The following is a 21688-nucleotide window of genomic DNA, read 5'->3' as shown; positions in this document are numbered from 1 at the left end:
TTTTGGAGAGCTACAAAATGATTCAATGTTTGGAAAAACTGCTGTGTTTTTAGAGTGAGAGAGAGAATTTATATCACTTATGGGAAAGACAAGAAAATTCTTAAAAACGGCAAACACATTTAGATGAGAAAGAGATTTATGATTGTATTTGGCTTCTAATTTGGCAAGAAAGGGTCACAAGGTACAAGCTAAATAAAAAAAATTCAGGCTAGAAATAAGGTCCACATTTTTAATTATGAGGCTTAAGCACTGGCACCATCTACCTATAAATATGATGAGCTCCTCATTATAGAACACTTTAAATCAAGAGTATTAGTATATGGCAGATGTTACATTTCAATCTGATGTAATTAGCTGTCCGGAAAAGTTACAGAGTTACAGACATTTGGCCTGTGTTATGAAAGAGGTACAAACGAGAATCATCTGATACTGTGTTAAAGAATAGAATAGGGCTATTTTCAAAATACTACTTTGAGAAAATAAGATATCTGGAGAGAAATGGCACCATTTGACTGGTCACTGAGTACTGCTTCAATTAGAAATAAGTAATATTTACCAGCAGGAACTTGCTTTGCTTTTTTTTCTCCTTTGAAATCTAAAGCAGTACTGTATAAATATTTGAGTAAGACCACAGTCCTTTGAACTACACTTTTAATTAAACTGAAGTCTTTATCTAGCTCCAGGTACCATTTCAAACAGTGGCAGAATTTCTCTTGACCTCTATCTCGATCGATCATAAACAAAACCTCTTCTGTCTGCATTTCCTTTCAATCACATGATCTATATTTATAACAAATCAAATACTCTTAGTCAGGCACAAGCTTAAGCAATAAATGTTGGTAAACATCAAATATATAATGAGTATTTATGCTTCACTACCAAGATTCACACTGAGAGCTTAGATGTAATGGAAGTAATAAATGTTTAAGAGTGTTGTGAGCTCTAACTCACCATGCAGCCCAAGAGCCAGTTTCATTAGTGCAACTGAAGGAGACATGGGTTGGGAGGGAGTGGGTGGAATCACACTCCAAGCAGATGTTTCTATCAGCAGTGTCAATGAGAGAAATGTCATTGGAACCACAGTCTTGCTGATGTAGATGGGTAAGTCATGTTTTCACAAACATGACATAGGCTCATAGAGGTTTAAATACCATTTACTTTTTATAAGCGTTATGTCCCTGGGTGCCCAAAGCCTAGTATTTATTGCATCAGAATATGCAGACAGGATCTACTGGAATTCTTGAAAGCACGCAAGTGCTCAATTCCTACTCAAACAAATTGGCTTAGGTACCCAGAAAATTTTAAAAAGTCCAATTAGGCATTAAGCACTTGGAAATCTATCCCTAAAACCTTTTTGAAATAGAAGATCAAATTAAAATGGAACACAAACCCATGGGTATTCTTGAAATCACTTAAATAGTTTTGAGTCTGTACTTTAGCTTAAGCAACTTGAATTCTAAAAGACTGATGAAAAACATGGTATATATAATTGGTTAATTAAAGTAATTTCATTTATGAGTGTTTTAGTGTTGTATCTACTACACTAATTTTATCTCAAATGCTTGTAAATACCTTGTTTGCAGTTTCTTTGAACATGGAGGGCAATACATTACTTAAAGAAAAAATTGTTCAGAGCATGAACATCATACATAGCATCAAGGCTTTCTGCATATTCTGTAGAAATATGTAGGCTTTCTGCTTCTTACTGGCAAATTCAGTAGGCTTATTGGTTGACAGAAATGCTTATAGAAGTTTTGTGGTTTTTTTGTTTGTAGAGTCTAACAATTACAGAGAAAGACTCCATCACTATGTTCTGGGAGCTTGCATGAAGCTGTTGTACTTAGGTAAAGCCTGACTAATGGTATTTCTAGATATCAAAAGGAAGGCCTTCTTTAAGCAAAGAAAGGATCATAGAATCATAGAATATCTCAAGCTGGAAGAGATCCATAAGGAAATTTTGCAGAAAAGAACGTTCATTCCTTCAGCTGTAGCGTTGGGCTAAAATTTCTATTTGTTGTTATGAATCCAGAAGTGTGAAGCTGAGGTTTACTTTTATTTTTTTTTAATCATATAGCAGTGGTCATTTTGTGATAAGCAAATGGTATGTATTCAGTCATTCAAACTCTCAGTGTCCCACTGTTTTAGAATTAGATGCTAATTCTGTGGTATTGGTTTTTTTTTCCCTTCAGTGAAACTTACTTTCATCTCCAGTTTCAAATTCAAACTTCTGGCTATAGCCGCTGTATCCTGCTGCCGTCCTGACTCTGATATGAAATATATACTTGGTGGCTGGCTTGAGACCTGTGATGATAACACTTGGAGCCTTGGACCTTGTGGAGGAATAGCTGAGCTGCTCATGCTCCTGAGGGACAAAAGAGGGGAGAAATGGTATCAAATTGAGTTGTATGAACTTTGCAAAAATGATATAGCAGAACGAAGCTCCATATTCTTCTCATGAATGTATTTATAAAAGGAGGTGCAGGTATGGATTTCTGTACTTCGATTTTGTGCTATAGTCATAATGTATGATATGGCCTTCACTTAGATTTCAATTTTTTGTCTTTAATCTTGTATATAAACACATCACATTTTTGTGACTTGGGTTAGTAATTACACTGCAGTCAAAACAACATGGAATTAGTACAAGACTACATTCACAGAAAATGACACCTAGAATGGTTGCTAATTATTTTTGCACAATGGACAAACTAGGAGGTCAGTAAATACTAGTAAGCTGTAAAGTAAAGATGTGGGAGTATTCAAATACCCGCTACTCACTTCTACCCGCAGGTAGTGCCAAAATGCCGGCGCTATCCGTGGGTAGACCTGTGGGTAAAAGAAAATAAAAATTAACTTTTTCTTTAAAGTCTGTGAACTTCTAGCATGGTTCAACTGCTTCACTGCTGTTGAACTTAACTTCTCTTTCCATATAGTCATGGGTGAAATTCCCTTTCACACTGTATAAGGAGAAACACTCTCTGCAAAAGTCCCCTGTTAATCTCCTAGCAGTTGATCCTGGGCATCTGCTGAGAATTCCTGACTCTTGCAGAGATCACTGAGAATTGCAGTGTGCAGAGATCACTGGGAATTACCACAGCAGACCAGCTGCTGTAGTATGGAGACCAGCCACATTGATTGCTGTGCAAAAATTAGAGTGCTGCTTTGCTAGACAGGTCACTGGTGATACTTTTACATGAGGTGATGACTTAGAAGGAGAGAGAGTTTATTCCCTGTCATTAGTTACTGTCACTTGATAAACCAGTAATCTGTAATATTTTATATGGTGCCTTAAGGCTAGCTTTACTTTGTTGCAGCAGGATTTGTCTCCAAACTGACATATGAGCAGAAATGTCCTTGGCATATGCTTAACAATCCAAGTGTGATACCCACAGGGCACCATATACATTTATTGTACCATGTAGTAATATTAGAGCATGTATAAGTTATTCCAAGGGTGCTTCCAGCCTGTTAAGAAGGAAACAATATGGTTCACAGAAGAGATATAACCAGGAGAAGAACAGGTTTCAGTTAGAGTCCATTGGGTTCTTAATCTCTTCTGATCAACATACATATATTCTTTATATAAAACAAACAGTTTTATATAAAACATGCTGAGTCAAATTCAGTCATGGTGTAACAAAGTCACATTAGCATAGGGCATCAGATATATCAGTATTATCCCAGTAGGCATCAAGGAGATGGCTAAGAAAACCAAATTAAAAAGCAAACACACAAAAATAACTTAATGATTCTGTTAAGTGAAGAAGAAGGAAGGCAACAATGATCAATATCTAAAATAATTGCATTTAATGTTCAAACAGTGGAAATAATTTGAGAAACTACAGTAAGAGGAAGTGCTGTTTTGTTCTACAGTCCACTACCAGATTTTGAAACAGCAAGAAGCATCTATTTAAATTGAAATAGTAAGACACAGTGAACATGTAATCTTGTGGATAGTGACTATGATTAATATACTGTCTAACAACTTCTACAGCTATCAGATCTCCTCCAATTACTTGAATGCTGTAACTTCACTTTGAACAAGTTAGTGGATTTTAAACACACTTTTTAAAAAGACATTTCAGAAAATATCTTTTCTTCTGACAGAAAGCCAACTGGTTAAAGGTTTGGTTTTTGGGTTTTTTTTTTGAGATTAAGGTTGTTTCAACTTGAAAAATAGCATATATGTGAATAAAAAAGCTATAATGGGTTAATATTCAGATTTGTAAAGAACTAGAGAACTCATACACATACAGAGGAGTTTACATACTACTTTACAGACATTTCACAAACATTCAGTGTGTCATGAATAGCTAATTTCTATTCTATAGCCTTGTTATACGTGCAACTTCCAGGGACTTCTATGTGTAGAATGCTCATATATCTTAGCATGTAACTTGGCCAGGGTATGCAAACTTTGGAGAACACAAGACTTGAGGTTATTTAGTAATGAAGTTGCCGACTGAAGTGTGTACATTTCTGCCCAAAGAGACCAAGTCTTTCAAAACAAGCTAGTGACCAGCTTAAAATCAAACTAAGAATAGGAAAAAAAAAAAAAAAAAAAAGAAACCACCTGATTTTGCACTGTCCTAAGACCACACTGAATCATAGGTATGGCCCAATATTTGTGATCTTGCCTGTTAAAACACAGTATCAATACAAGACTGTTTCTGCACTTCAGTCCAGGTAAAGACATGACATCCAGTGAAGGAAAGATTCTGGATATGTTCATTAAAGTTTCTGTAAACAGCAAATCTTGTTTTATACAGATACTGGTATGCTTCATTTTAAAGTTTTAGCGAGTACTACGTGCTCCATCTGTCATGACCCAGACATAGGTGGGCAGAGACTTTACACTCTGGAATGCTCTGGAAATTTTTATTTCGGCTCCACAACCTGCAGGATAAAGAGGAGACCGGCATCTAAGGGATTTCACTTTATGATGTAATAGTTGCAAGCCATTTCGTTTTCCCAGATTACCTTGCTCCTTGAAATCAACTTCTAATCATTTAACGATTTACTGGTTTTTCTGACCTGCTGGAGAGATTGCAGAAATAATTTAATGGAATTGTAAAAAGAAATAGATTCCTTCAGAGGAGGATGGAAATGGAAATTTGGTCAAAAATTGGTGGAGACTCCACAAGATCCAATGATAAGGATTTATTCTCTGAAGCCTGCTGAACAGGCTAGTGGCTGCAAAGAACTGGCAATCAGTCCTGAAAAAAAAAACCTCTAAGCTATACAATCTGTTATCTTATATCTGTTACTACAGGCTAACTACTGCTTGTATAAAAGAGCATTTGGGATATAGTGGCTCCCTAACCAGGGATGTGGACACAGTTATCAAGCATAATTTATTATTTGTAGTTCATCAAAGGTAATGAGTGTGACAAGGACTGTGATGGTAACATTTAATCAACAAGATGTGCCCGTCCATGTGGGCAGGCTGTGGCTAACAGCAGCTTCCCAAGGGGCAGCCATCTCTTCTTGTCCCTTCTAGGCAGTGGGAAGTATTTTGGTCACCTCTAAGGGTTGTCTGACTTGCTGATCCCGCACCATGTGCCTGGGGCTGCCTGCAGGTGGGCCCTGAAGGGTCCCATCTCCGTGCGCTCCCATCTTTTTTCTTCTTTATGCAGGCTCTTATGCCATCCATCACACAGTCCAAAAAACAATGTCTAGAAGTATATGATCATAAAAGTAATACTGTTGTTATACAGGAAAGGAGGTAGGATTTGTAATTGCAAGTGAAACAGGGGAAAGGGAACCTGTCACCTTGGTGTGTTTGAGAAGAAAAAGCTTCGGAAGCCTGTACCTGAGGAGAAAGTTGCTCAGACTCGAGACAAAATGACTAATAGCTGGAAACTTCACATTGTTTTATGTGAATGTTTCACACAAAGAAATCAGCCTTTTAGGACTGGATTCATACATAAGACAATTCTCCAAAGAGAATTTTTCACTTTGCCATTACTCCCTTCTCATGACAATGACAAGACCTGCAGCTGACCTGAAAAGCCAGAACTTTCCAGAGAGAGATGCAATTTGAAGTTGATGGGGGTGACACTTAAGATTGGCTACTCCTTCTGCCAAGATCTTTCTCAGGAAGACTAAAGATGGTTTCAGAATAACACAGTGCAATTCTAGTCTGCAGAGGGGTATTGGATACTTTGTCCTATTTTGCTGCAGATAACATGCACTTATTTTGTCATGGATTCTGTGTTCAAAAAGTTAATTTTAAACTGTGGGACTTAGATGTACTTCCTGGATCTTAGTGTCTGCTTTCACCAGAAAAGTTTCACTGATATTGCTGTATTTCCCATTGCATGTAAGCAGTAAGTGAACTGTGAACATAAGTAAGTGAACATTATATATGGCTCAGAGTTCACATAAAAGAAGTACAAGAAATTCTCTGATCCTTCACATTAATATGAAAGCAGCATTTGTGATCTTAAGATGGCATAGGACTCCCAAGAAGCCATCTTGAGAATACAGGGGCTGAGGGTTTAAACATAAGTTAAAGAAGTCTGTCTAATATAATACGTTAACTATTAGTCAGAATGTGATATGAAGAAATTCAGAAGACCTTTTCCACAGCCTACTACAGATTTCTGTTGGTGAAAACCTGTAATTAAAACATAAAAATAAACCAAATGACAAGTAATGCCAATGTTATTACACAATTAAATACCAAGCCTGTGACTAACTATCCAAGTTAAATAGAATTATATAATGAACTTCGAAAATGCTATATCTATTTCTAAGGAAATTGTATTTTTCTTATTGTTTGTGTGATTTTTTTATCATCTGATTCAGTTCTGATTATGAGACTGTTCACAAATTTGTGACACAGTCTGTGCATGAAAATGAGTATCTTTCAGAATCAAACTCTTTCCTGCAGCCACCACTGCATGAGTATCTATCTGTATCTATCCTAATTTTATACTTGGCTTTATAGTCAAGATATTTTTTCATATCTAAAGAAATAGACTGACTGAATGGAAGTTACAGTGGTTCTAATGGTCTAAGACTATACAAACTGATTTAATGGAGTATCAGGATCAGACTATAAAAAATAATGAAAAGCTTTCTGCTTTTGCAATGCACCAGAACAGCTGGATCTGTCCCATCAACATATGCTGTAATGAAACATTGCCACTGTATGACATCATCAGTTTAAATGACAGTTCTTCACTCCCTGAAAGTAGCTACTTTATTAGTGAATGTAATATTCATTCAATATCCAGATGTTATATTATCGTGATGAGTATTACCATTTTTCTCATATGCTCTGATGACATTAACACTTGCAAACAGATAAACCTCCACATGCCACACCTACGTGGACATGCCACTCTCCAATTTAATCCCCACCTTACTTCAGAGGGAAACAGCACAGAAATGAAGACTGTGCACATATATGAAATAAAATATTAATGAAGATTGACCAAAATGTGATGAACTTTTATCAGTTTAGACTCAAATGCAATCAATGAGTTTACAACATTCTGATGATATGGGTGAGAAAATGTACACATAACTAAAAATGTTTGGTGCAAAAAAAATTAATTCAAATAAAAGCTGAAATGCAGAATTTTTCTTACAGTGCTCAAATAACCTTTAAAAGATTAACTTTACCAGTGAAGCACTGAGAAAAATCGAGGCACTTCCAGGTGTACAAGATTTGACACTGTTAATATTTAAGTGGGAAAGAGAAACATGGCTCTAATCAAAATACTATCAGTCCTTATTTTAGCAATTGAAAATTATAACCAAAAATAATTTTCTATCATTTAGAATTTATAAGATCCAGGAATTACCACTGTCTTGTAATTTACTCTGTGTCTAGCTTATGTTATGAATGACAATCAAGGTATTCAGTTCATTGAGTCCCATGAGTAACTAAAGAGTCTTCCTAAATTGACAAGGGAAATGGTCTTCAGAGGCTTCTGCCAGATCAAAACATACTTATTGGGTACCTACAACTTCAAAACGTACGTGTGCAGAAAGAATCCAGGGAGACAGTAACTGAATTTACTATCAACTGCTTGCAAATACATTTTCTAGTTTATATCTATTGTCCTCCAACATGAAAATTCTGTACTTAAGCCACACAATCCTGCTTAGCCTTTTCAGAGTGCTATCACTTAACAGAGAGAAATACTAATAGAGATTCAATCTATATACCACAGGGACTAGGTCTCTCCTGTGCACTAAAGTACAATGTCAAAGCTGAATAAGTAGTACATTAAAGTAAGGAAGATCTGGAGTTCTATGATTTAGACATCATCGATGTTTAAATAAAAGCACCAGTAATAAAGATTCTTTTATGGGACCATTTGGTCACATTTTTCCTCTTTCCTAGATACATTAGTTTGAAGGATATACACAGTGTGACCTACAGAGGAAGCATCATTATTTTAAAGGAATGACCACAATTCTGGAAGATAGGATTTTTATTAATCATAGCTCTGGTCCATCATGAAATGAAATCTCCAACCCTTTTCTTTACTTCTCATGGAATCAGCTACAATGTCACTGAATTACCTCCAGAGTCACCTGAACTTTAATGTTGCAATAGACATTAGAATAAACCATTAGGTAATTACTAGGTGTAGTCAATATGTGATTAATTAGTTCAAACAGAACCTATTAAAGACACATAACAGCTAACTATGGAGTTTGTACCTACTGTCTGTGTTTTCCAGGAAAAACATAGCTCCCAACAGCTCTAATTTATGGAAATTGTCCCTGATTTATACTGCCTGTATTCCTCTTACAGCTAATTTGTCCCCAATGTTTCTCAAAAATTATTTTCTTTCTTTGCAATAAAATATTTCCATAATATGATTCCTGAATGCCTATTGCCCCATGTCATATCTTGCTTCTCATCTTACATAAACTGTTGTAGATGAAGAGTAATTACACTGAAATCAGTAAAATTACCTACACCTGGGAAACTCAAAGTCTGTCTTTCAAAGATCCTTTATATTTACTAATTTTGTGTGTGACTTTCTCTTTGAAGACTATTTTGACCTACAGTGTATCTGTTAACATGAATGACAGCAGTAATATTTGGAACATATTAGAGAAATGACTCATAGGTTCAAAAATGTGCTTCTAACATTAATTACTATCTGATTATGATATGACCAACAGGATTATATAAATTATCATTGCAATATAGAATGATAAGAAAAAATTGCAATAATAGAAATAATAGCCAAAGATACCATTGATATTCATAAAACAACACTTCTAAAAATCTTGTACATTTGGTTTCCAGCTGACCAACAAAATTAAAGTAAATTTAGAAAATGTGATTACAAAGATCTGAGGACCAATCTGAACTAAGACAATAACTCTAACAGGAAAAAGTAGGGCCATAGAGAAAATTGTCTGTGGCTCTAGTATTTGCTTCAGAGAAGAAACCTGCAGCATTTTAAGGCATTGGCCACTTCAGGTTGTAATCTTCTTCCCTCCCTTCTCGACCTCCCTTGTGATTGATCTGAGATGTAACAGTTTGGGGAGCTGAAATTCTAAAGTGTGCTTTACCTGTTTGGCCTTTCAATATTTTATGTTTTGATTGCCTGTCAGTCAGGTCATCACTTTCTCCATACATCAAGTGAAGCTCTCAACAAGAAAAGCAGAAGAACAGATAACCAATCATAAAGAAAATATGGAAAGGTCAAAACCCAGCCAAACCTCATTTTAATTGGATTATATACTTGGGAAGGCAGAAATGAGTTGATGTGAGGTGAACCATGAGAAAGAGGAAATTCAATGAGGAGAGATGAGGACAGGGTGACTCTAAAACAGTGTTAACATTCTCGCCAGCACAACGAGGTGAGAGGTGGGCAGAGGAAAAGCTGTGTGGTTAACATGGTGGGCCAAATGGGAACACCACATGTGAAGACAGCAGATAGGACACTGCTGATCATACTGACAAGGAGATTAAATTGAAAGGAATAAAAACAGGTCTGTGCCTTAAGTTGGTGATGGAACAAGGTGCAATTCAGAATATAATAAAGGGAGCTGGGCAACATGAATTGTAAGATAAGCACAGATATTAAATTCCATCTTTCTAGAAGTTATGAGCTAGTCTGTATGAGTTATGAGCAGCAGACTCATAACTCTAGAAGTTACGAGCAGTAATATTTGTTTGCTAATTAAAAATATTAAAAGTATCCTGCACCAGTATCTCCAGAAGTCTTTCTAACTTCAGTATATAAAAATGTCAGCCTGTCCAAGTTGTCCCTGAAGATTTTTCTTTCACTCATTTTAATTTTCCTTTTCCCTGCACTCTCTTTTCCAGTTGGGAAGAAGCAAGGAGCTACTGCAAGCATGAACTAGCTTACTAATGGTAAAAATCAACTCAAGTAGTATTCAGAAGTTTTGCTGTCATCTTTGGACAGTAAAGCACAGTTTCTTCTGAGATACCTAACACTTAGGTGCACTTCGTAATGAGATAATAAACCTGCTGACACATACAGCTCAACAGGAAACAAATACGGTCCTGCAAATTTGAAGACTGGAAGCCTTCTGTAACTTTCTTTGTTGTAAAACAAGCCCAGAGAACTACATACATACAGCCAGCAGGCTAATTTCCAAACCATTCATTTGGTATTTGAGATTCATAGTTCAAATTTCTGAATCAGGTCCTGTATATGCCACTGCAGACCTGAGACTCCACAAAAGCAGTACAGGTTCCTTCTCCCTATGCTCACCTTTAACACTTCCCCAGAGTCCAGCAATCTGCAGATTAGTGGGTTTCTGAATTAACTAAATTTGCTTCACTATGTTTTACAGCTCATGGACTTTTCTTCCATTAATTTACTTAATTATTTTTTTGAACCAATTTTGCTTGTGGCATCCAAAACATCCCTAGGCAACAAGTTTAATTACAAACTGTTTTTAAAAAATACTGGGTTTTTTTGTTCTAAATCTGCTTCCTGGTCATTTTACTGAATATACTCTAGTTTCTTGCCTATAAGAAATAGTGAATAATCATGAATATCAGTGATTTGTTAGTCAAACTCAACATATCTCTCTATATCACAGGAACGGTACTTCTAGTTACAGATGGGAAGTAGGTCACTGGATAATGAAATTTTTAAATTGAAAATGCAAGACCCTGGAGGAAAGATAACAAAAAGGGACAACTCATGTGATGTAAAAAACCTGCAATGTAAAAAGCCGCAGTCCAAACACCTGAAGGTCTCTAAGCTGCTGAGACATATGGCAGGCAATCTTCTCAAGCCTAATATTATTAGCATTGGTAAAATCACAGCTGCATACACAAAACTGCTGCATTCCTTCATGGCAGAACCCAAAACTGTGGTTCCCCTGTTTCACATTGAAGTGTGAAGACGTAAATTTTTAATATAAAGGATCATTTTACAACTCAAGGGGTATTTCAATACAATAGCAATTATCCAATTTTTCAGAAGACTTCTACAGTGATGGTGACTTGCTACAATACAATGTAGCCAATGCTCTGTTCTAACAACAACAAAAAAAAGAGCACAGCATATTTTCAAAGTTGTGAAATTCATGTAAATCTACCAATCCTAAAAATGTAGTACAGCACTGAGTCAGCTAAACAAAACTCAGCATTAATGGTGCCGATGACAAAACCTGCTTAATTTACCTAATTTCAGGATCCTTACAATATTCATAGGTACATAGGTTCAGCATTTTGATTAGGGCTACTGTTCTGTGCTGGACATTTTGCCAGGTTTGTAACACTTTGCTGGAAAATTTTAGCTGTTGTGTGTAATGTATGCATTACCACAAACATCCTTGTGAAAACTACATACTTTATTAAAATTTCTTAAGGCAACAAGCCTTTACAACTCCTTTTTAAAATATGTTTTCAGCCTTTCAGGGTGTTAGGACAGGTAGGGAGACTGGGCTGACTATAAGAGCAGTTTGAGCCCATGTTGAATCTTCTACGTAAGTACCTTTTATTCTTAGAAGAGCAGACTAATGTTCACTTCTCTGTTTTCATTTGCTACTGAATATTTCCTACCTGGCAAATACAGAAAAGATCCTTACTGATATACAGCAGCTTGGAAACAAGATACACTTAAAACAAAAGTATTCATAGTTGTCCTCTTGGTTCATAGATACACATAGCAGAGCTATTAACTGTCGTTCAGTGGTGTGAATAAAGCTATCCCTTTTATTTAAGCAAGCAAAATCCTACTTTTATGATTAGAATTGATTCAGATTGCTATTGTGAATATGGAGTAAATTACTGGTCACTGGGATTAATTTAAATCTCCATGAATGTTGTATGATGAGTCTTCCACATGCTAACTGTGTATACTGTTCTTTGGGACAATTACTTTTCAAAAAAAATCAGAACTTATAGAATAATATTGACAATATTAATACATATTTTAAAGCCACCCAACAAAAATCAATTTTGGAGGAAGAATTTTGGCTCTAAAATACAAAGTCTGACACTAACTAAAATTTGACTTTGATCACTCCAGTACAAATAATAAATGAGAGTCAAGAGGGAACATGTTGATCTATATATAGGGACAATCCTTTGAGATTTGTAGCATTTTCATTTTGCAAACCTCTTCAGATATAACTATATCAATACCTATTGAAAAGTCATGGAAATATCATATTCTTTGTGTACTTGTGAGTATGTGTGTGCATCTTTTTGTGTAAGTGCAGGCAGACAGCAAGTATCTATTCTTGTAACGTTACCTCAGAAGGGCTGCATTCACCTCTAGTGTCATGACTATATTGCAGATCCTTGCATTACATCAGCAATAAATATAGCATATTATTTGAATTTATGCTTTCTTCAAACACCTCAGTGAGTTAATAGAGGAGGATAAAGCAAAAATAGAAATATTTTCCCAGTTAGTTTAACATGAATTTCAAAGGACAAAGTAAACAGTATAACAAGTAAACTCAACCTGTTTAACAAGTAAGCAACTTTAACAAGTAAACTAAAAATTGATGGATGGACCACTCGGTGGATAAAGAATTGGCTGCATGGTCACACTCAAAAGAGTTGCGGTCAGTGGCTCTCCAAGTAGAGAGTGGTGACAAGTGATGTTCCTAAGGGGTTGGTGTAGGGACCAGCGCTGTTTAACATCTTTGTTGGCAACATGGACAGTAGGACTGAGTGTGCCCTCAGCAAGTTCGATGATGACACCAAGCTGTGTGGTGCGGTTGACACACTGCAGGGAAGGGATGTGCCATCCAGAGGGACCTGGACAGGCTTCTGTGTAAGCTTCATAAAGTTCAGCAAGGCCAAGTGCAAGGTCTTGCACATGGTTTGGGGCAATCCCAAGCACGAATACAGGCTGGGAGATGAGTGGATTGAGAGCAGCCCTGAGGAGAAGGACTTGGGGGTATTGGTGGATGGAAAACTGACTATGAACCAGCAATATGCGCTCACAGCCCAGAAAGCCAACTGCATCCTGGGCTGCATCAAGAGAAGTGTGGCCAGCAGGTCAAGGGAGGTGATTATCTCCCTCTACTCCACTCTCATGAGACCCCGTCCTACAGTGCTGTGTCCAGCTCTGGGGACTCCAACATAGGAAGTACACAGACCTGCTTGGTGGGTCCAGAGCAGGCCACAGAGATGACCTGGGGAGGGGGGTGTGTGGGGTGCTGGAGCACCTCCCCTGTGAGGACAGGCTGAGAGAGTCGGGGTTGTTCAGCCTGGAGAAGAGAAAGCTCCGGGGAGACCTTATAGCGGCCTTTCAGTACTGAAAGGTGCTACAGGAGAAAGGTGGGGAGGAGCCCTTTATCAGAGAGTGTAGGGACAGGATGACGGATAACAGTTTTAACCTGAAAGAATATAGGTTTAGATTAGATCTGAAAGAATATAGGTTTAGATTAGATCTAAGGAAGAAATTCCTTCCTGTGAGGGTGGTGAGACAGTGGCAGAGGTTGCCCAGAGCAGCTGTGGCTGCCCCCTCCCTGGCAGTGTTCCAGGCCAGGCTGGACGGGGCTTTGAGCAACCTGGGCTAGTGGAAGGTGTCCCTGCCCGTGGCAGGGGGGGTGGAACTAGAGGATTTTTAAGGTGCCTTCTAACCCAAAGCATTCTATCATTCTATGATTCTAAAATGCTAATTTTACACTTTCAAAACTGACAAAGCAAGTTTTGTTCCCACTTTTGTATCAGGGATGTGTCCATTTCTAATCTAACTAACTTCAGCAGAAATAATATTTTAGGAGTTGGTAAAAACAAACAAAAAATGTCTGAAAAAAATTTAAAGAAATTTGCAGACAGGCGACAATACCTTTTTAAAAATTAAGAGCTGTCTCAGTCACTAAAGAATTGCCATTTTGTTAATATAATATGGTAGTACTTCTGGCAGTATATGCAAGAAAACCAGATAGTCTGTGCAAGGTCATTGCAAATACAAGATGCATCAACCTGGTGAAGTTCCTACAGCAACATAAATGTGTTTATGAGCAGCAGGTGAATTCCTGCAAAAGACTCTAAAGCTATTAACTGCTCGGTAAGGAGTACATAATAATAGGTTGTTAACTCACCCTCCCTGACAAGAACATCAAGAAAGGGCACTTTGAAACTATTAATACTAATACATTAAAAAAAAAAAAAAAAGAAAAGAAAAGAGTATTTTTACATTATGTTTCTTTAATTCAACAAAATAAACATTCATGATTTTATTAGGCTACAAAACTATGTGGGAGTTACTGAATAACATAGCCTTTCTATGAATTCAAATTGGCTAATGAAATCACGCATTTAAATTGAAAGCTCTTCTAATGTTCATTTTTCATTCCAACATCCCCCCCTTCTCAAATCCACAGCTTTTATTTAACACATATTAAAACACTTATACTAATATTAAACATGGAAATAGTATGTTTTCTTGCATGAAAATGGAATGGCTCTTCTTAAAAAAACTTCCTCTTTCCCTTTGGATTTTTCTCCCTTCTCCCAGAATGACTGCTTTGGGGACATCACCGCTTAATAAAAAAGAGGTTGCTTATATTATGCGAACAGTGGCTTTGTCTCCATTTCAGCCGAAAAAAATGTTAAAAGTGGAAAACTAATAACAATCTATCCTCTGCATGGTTAGTGTTCAGTTGCAAAGCAGTCTCAGAAGAGAGGGAAAAAAGGGAACTTTCTCTGGTTTTCCCCCCAAAATGAATACATGTCTTTTTACCTGTATCTCCCCAAATATCTCCTGAATGCATCCAGGATTACAGGAAAAAACTGTAAGTGAAATGATAGCTCATATTGGAACATTCTTTCATTTACACAAAGATATAATCTCACTTATGTCTCAAAGTACATATCTTTTTGATTTAATCTGTGAATCCACCTGTACGGTTGTGAAAGAACATTTAATGAACAGTAAGTAGTTTGTGTATTATGAAAACACTGTCCTAGCTTCAGTTTTTTAAAGTAGTTTGGGGTCACAGATGAAGACTTTTGGGAACTTTTAAGCTAGTTCTTATTTTCAGAAGTTCTAAAGGAAACATTCTGCCAGACTTTTAAGAAATGGAGACCTGGCCATTGTATTTAACTTATAAAGAAGGAAATTATTTTTGCTTAGATGGCCACCTTTTGACAGATACATTAGTTATATGTAGGTCATTGCTCATGAAACTCACCATTCTTTTTGTAAAAATATGTCAAACTTTCAAACCCAAAGGTTGACTCCTGAATGTGTTTTAAGGTAACTGAGGGAACTACAACTCTAACTTCAGATACTGCTAAAACTTACTTTACCATAAGGTGAACACAATGAAACTAGTTAATAGTAACAGCAGCAACAACAATAACAAAATCTTTTGAGTGTACATTTGCTTTTTTGTTAATTTAGGATTAAACATGTTAAACTTCTTACCACTTCCTTTTGTGCAATTATTAAATCCTCTTTGAAAAAAACAACATTTTTTTTTTACAGTATGTTCATCCTAATCATCTAAAGTTTGTCCTAGGGAAGGAACTGAAATTTAATGTACTATAAAATGGCTGTTTCTGATTTTTGACCATATGTGATCGCATGCTTAAGATTAACAGCTGATTCTTGCAGTTAAAATGATTATTCTTGCTGGGTCGGTAAACTATTTTTAAAACTATCTTTTCTGAAGTTTAAATGCCAAATTGGTAGAAAAAATGTTTAATAATTCCCTTTATCAGGAATCAAGCTCTGCTATCAGTGGAGTTAGCTTTATCGGCTTTCTTTGAGGTATGGAACTAGTAGTGTTTGTTGTCTTATAATAGTTTACATATCTCCTATGCCTATGTCTTTGGAAGATTTTGGAAACTATTTATTCAAAACCATTAATGCACTTTTACTACATTTGTGCAGGTCTTTTGGCAATTACTGGAATAAGCATTGTATATGCAGTTTTCCTTGGGGAAAATGGTATTGGCTACAGACAAGAACACAAGATCAGCAGAGACTGAACTATGTTTTTTTTTTAAATCAAATCCACTATGCTTGCTTAAACAGCATTATATTTCTTGCTGAGACTTTTTGGTTCAGCATGAATGACAATAGTAATAGCTCTGTAGGCTACTTTATTATTAAATACAAAGGTTTAGAAGCTATCTCTAAATAATTGACAACAGAACGATTAGGAGACTAGCCAAAGCAGGCACCTAATGGAGAAGGCCTACTCAGAACTTCTTTGATAAACCTTTTGCTGCATGTAATTGATATTTAGAGGCCAGACTTCTTTTTCTCCTAATAGTAATTATATCAGTGTCATTAATAATGGGTGCTGCAAAGTCCTTAGGTTCTTTCCTGCAGGCAAAAATTATATCTGGTCAGAGAGTCTCGTAATTATTCACCCTCATTTTCAACAGTTCTAAGACCTATTTTTTCCTCTTTTTAGAATCTAAGGCTTTTACAGTTCTTCCCTTGGGAAACTAGGTTAATAGCAGCAGAATAGGAAATCTGAGAAGCTTGTTTAACATCACTTACTATGCTAAAATAAGCTAGGAGATTTCATTTTAATGATTATCTCCCAAAGCACATTTGTAGTGATTATTTCTTAAAAACATTCACCAGACATGGTTCATTTCCCAGGAGCACTGAATGCCTAAGAATGCCAGAGGTGCTCCTTGGAGCCCTGGTACCTCAAGACGACATGCTGATCTCTTCCTGCAGCTATGGTCAAATACCAAGGTCTGGTTAGTACAAGTATCCAAAAGCTCTTATACACAAATTACTCAATGTTCTTGTTTTTACGAGAACATGCCGAAAATGTAATGTAAATGTATTATTGCATGAGCCTTACATTTCTTGCTTCTAGTCACATCAGAAACATTTTACTTGTAGGCAGCAGATTGCATCTCAAATAACTGAAAAATATTACGGGAGCTAAGCATTCGTTTTAAAAGAGAACGATTAAGCATGAGGCTAAAAATTGTCCAGCTGACCATTCAATGCTAACAGCATAGTGCTCGCAATTTTATACTGAGTATACTCACTGACTGACAAGACACCTGAAGTGCTCATATGCTCATCCCTATTGTTATAAGCCTTCTCCTGTTCCCCAAACTTGTAATTGATGTTGACTCTAAAATTCAGTCAGGAAGCCTGCATGTTTATCAAGCATGCTATGATAGGTATAGCAACAATAAAAGAATATGTCCAGAGAAAGAACCAGTACATGCCAACAGTCCAGCCACAACAATACCACACTAACTATGTCCGCTCATGAATAATGTCATACAGTCTGCAGACTTCCTTCACAGCCTCATGTGGATTGGAGCTGGTGCATATAATATTCTTCATGATTTAAAAATCTAACATAAAAGCAAAACCTGAACCAAGAAAGAATTAGCTGGTACTTAAGGGAAATAAGGAAGTTGTAACATAGTTGTGTCTGAAAAAATGTGATTCTTCTAACTCAGTTAAACATTATGCAAGATTGTAATTAAAGAGGTGGAAAGACGGGCGCGGTTTAGCTATTTAAGTAGTAGGAAGGTTGAAGGTCAATGAACCTCACACATGTCATACAGACCTCACAGAAAGTTCAGGGCTATAGAAGAGAAATGACTAATTTTACTTCACCTTTCCAAAATGTCACCCAGAAATTCGGAGGATTGTCTGATCTACATGATGTGGCTTCTCATAAGAAATGTCCATATCTTGTCTAATGAGAACGTATGGCTTCTGTTCAATTGAGGTTAGATTCCAGCCAATATCCAAGTAAAGTCAGGTTCTGCCTGAGCAGAACTGAATTAATCTGAGAAGAACATAATGAAATATCTCCTTAGCTGGAGAAGACACAGAAGAACTATTGCCCCAAACTGGAATAAGTCACATGCCTTAAACTGGCAGATCACATGGGAAAAAAAGCTGGAACGAAACAACTTGGGCACGTGCTTGAAAGTTAGCTTGGCGTATTCCTAGGGCTCCCAAGACTGTGCTATTGCTGTGCTAGTCTTCAGTGTGGTACTGAGCATAACTCAAGATTATCTGCTCCTCAAAAATTGTGGAAAAAAATGGCAAGTGCATACATTTGTACAAGCACCGAGTGCCACCTCTTTTTGTTGTCAGAGTGCAGAGTATGTCATCTACTGTACATCTACACTTCTATGGCTTTGAAATAATATGGTGCACATATTTCTAGACAGATTTGCTTTAAACTGCAGAATACTACTGCAGGTAAACAATTCTGAAAGACAAGATTACTTTCTTGTTTATAATTCTTCATATTAATTTTTGTAAAAATAATTCTGTCATTCAAAATATTACACACTGATGGTCTTAAATTTTCACTTTACTCCTATCAAGTCATTTATCTCAAGGTCTCTTACATATTTTACTAATCAAATTCCGGATGGCTCATTTTAATTCATATTAATGAATATTCAAAGAAATAATGGAGTTTGTTTTTATATTAGATTTTAAGAAGGAGCATAATTTTTCATATAAGTTAAGTAAATACAGCTGTAGACTGATAGAAAAATTAACAAGGTCATACTGTTTTCCAGTTCTTTAAATCTGGTATTTTCTCAATCTTTCTGCCCCATCAGCTCTTCATCTCTTTTTAAAATCTCATTGCAAAACTAATTTCCTCCTTGCCTCTACTACTCGCTTATTTTCTCTCTTTCAGTTATTAATTCAACTCTAAATAATACTGGAAAGGAGGAAAAATCATATCTGACATGCTACATATCTTGTCCACTCGCTTGTCATATAGACGTGGGTTAAAATTTTTATGTGAAAACTGCCTGTGAGTTGCAAATTGAGTCTGCCAACAAAAAAGTTTGTTGTCAAAGGGATTTGGCTTTAGTGTAAATTTCATCAAAAGACAAGAAAGCAAAGAAACATCAGCCAGTCCCTCCACCCTACATCCCACTCCAAAAGATATCTTCTGTTTGGAAATGTCATTGCAATGCCTTGGGATATTGCTTGGGTACATCCCATTAAAATCTCTTCTCTGTAGATAAGCTTCCTCAGCTAATTATATTTCATCTTGTGTGTAACAGAAAATATAATCCAGCTGGTGTATTTGGGCCATATGGGAGTGCAAACTTAATACAGTTGCTGATACATATACAGCTTGGTATGCTTAATACAGTTCTTAGGGAGCATTAATTTTTGATGATTAACTTTGAAGGCTTGGGTGGAAAAGAGGAGGAATAAGCATTTTCCATTTCAGCTGCACAACCTGAAGTGCAGCTGGTAGGGTTTATATCCACTGCGTAGTGTGTTTCCTTTCCCATGAGGGAATTCCTACAGAAGGACTCTGTCATTACAAGGCTGTAACAAGGCCATATCTTGCCCCACTCCTCTATCTGACTCAAACACATGACCTTTTTGGCAAGAAATAAGTAGATTACGATGGTCTGGAATCTTCCAAAAAGTACAAGCTTTGGTCAGTGTCTGAGTAATAGTTTTAAAGTAAAAACGAAAAGTTGATTACTATTAGCAAGGAAACTGAGATTATAGTGATATCTAGAGTTTGATTTTTAAAGGGAAAGACAGTACTGCCTGTGAGATATTTTTTTTCTTTTAAAAGTACTGGGCTGTTTGTGGAGGGTATTAAAAGATTATAAACTAGAATGGCTAACAGACTGCCGAATAGGACAGACATCCTGTATCAACAGAGATAATTTGCAAATGTTTATCATCTATGAAGACTCCAAAGAAGGTCTATGTAGAAATGCTTTTCAGAGTGCATCTTAGATTTCTAAGGTCAAACATTTAAACTACCCTTTGTGTGTTGCTCTGAAGACTCACTTACCGTCTAAGGTGACAAATGTTGCTAACTGTACAGTTTTCAGAATGATTCATAACCTACTGGAAAGAAGATAGCTCAACTACCAGGCCTCAACATACAGTTTATTTCAGGATCATGATATTCTCTCTCTGGTTACATCTCAAAACTATTAAAGCGATGGAAAACCTTTTCTCTTTACTGTGACAGAAACTTATAGCATCTTGGACTGCATGTCTGGGAGTTCTTGTTCTCCTCACCAGCCAAGTCAAGTTCTCTAATTATGTCCTAGGTCAGCTTATTCACTGCATTTTTGGCTGAAAAGCTGCAGAACAGATAGCAGTGGTTTAAACAGTATATAACAAAGGGCTGTGTACATAGTGTTGCTGCACAACAGACAAGACTAAGTAATATATAGACCTCTAAGGAGAGCTATTTGCCATGTCACTTAGTATTGACAGAAGATAATCTATCGATAAAGGATTTTTATAAATATCAGCTTTATACTTTAACATTCATATGCATGGTTTTGGATCTCTGAAACTATTCCTAATCAATTGAATAAAATCTCACTATTTCTCTTGTTTAATTCACCTAGTTATTATTTCAATATCAACCAACAAAACAAGGGCAGTGCAAGTCATATGTGGCTTACTATGTTAATGGATCAAAACCTGAAGGACTTCCATTAGTGTAGGAAAGTAAGGTCTCCTTGCTCTGGCTACCAAGTATTCTAAACAATCTGTCTTCTCCCTCTAGCTGTGCTATTAAATTGATTGTATTTTTTTCCCAGTTCACCTTTTTTTTTTTCATCATTAAAACAGCATAATCTCAATAGAGAAGTGCAGCCAAGGAAGAAAATTCTCGGATATTTACAGAACCTAACATCCCTAAATATTTCTTTCATGACTTGGCTTATATTTCTGTTTGTGGTTTTCTCAAATACCCATTAATTCCATTGTGACTTTCAGATGGGGACACAGAAACAGCAAGAGCTCACTTGGCAGGCAACTGTTTAAGGTATGGACACCAAAAATTTCCTGTCTGCATCTTCAGGAATGAAGGCACTGATAAGCACTAAATTTTACACTCATTTTACACAAAGCCCTGTAGCCAACTGAAAATGACAAAATGTGTTTTGTGCTTTGGGAGAAGCAGGCTTCAAATTATTCTTTCACAAGACATGCTGTGTGTGCACCTTGTACCTTTACTTGTAATGCATATAGATGCCCTCTTTTGTGTGAAATCACATAATTTTGACAGAATGCCAGAAATTTGACATGAATGCATGCAGTTTCTCTCTCTTGTAACCTTTTGTAACCCTCTAAACAAGGCTGGTGCACTCTCTCATTTAAGCTCAGATTATTGCTAAATAATGCTGCAAAATGAAATCACATTGATATTCACCTTAATCGTATTGTTTCGGTGCCACTCTAATGTAAAGTTTTTATAAGCCATAAATCAAAATATGTTCAAGCATATGATCCATTTATCC

At 36.4% G+C, this 21688-nt stretch overlaps 1 protein-coding gene across 7 annotated transcripts in view; it reads right to left on the bottom strand.

The window, feature by feature from the left end:
• Positions 1 to 21688, bottom strand: part of LOC141957722 (ephrin type-A receptor 6) — a 529737-nt gene that overhangs the window by 136737 nt on the left and 371312 nt on the right. For 3 of the 7 annotated variants that reach the window (XM_074899660.1, XM_074899687.1, XM_074899694.1), the window contains exons 7-8: positions 2779 to 2826; positions 2200 to 2362 (exon numbers count right to left, since the gene is read on the bottom strand). In XM_074899660.1, coding sequence (XP_074755761.1) covers positions 2200 to 2362; positions 2779 to 2826 — 211 coding nt within the window. The remainder of the gene's footprint in view (positions 1 to 2199; positions 2363 to 2778; positions 2827 to 21688) is intronic. The other 4 variants (XM_074899670.1, XM_074899714.1, XM_074899705.1 and 1 more) reach the window with 2 other exon arrangements.

This window comes from Athene noctua, chromosome 1 (genome assembly GCF_965140245.1).
Source record: "Athene noctua chromosome 1, bAthNoc1.hap1.1, whole genome shotgun sequence".
NCBI lineage: Eukaryota > Metazoa > Chordata > Aves > Strigiformes > Strigidae > Athene > Athene noctua.
The sequence above is the reverse complement of the archived record's forward strand: the minus strand, read 5'-3'. Positions and strand labels throughout refer to the sequence as shown.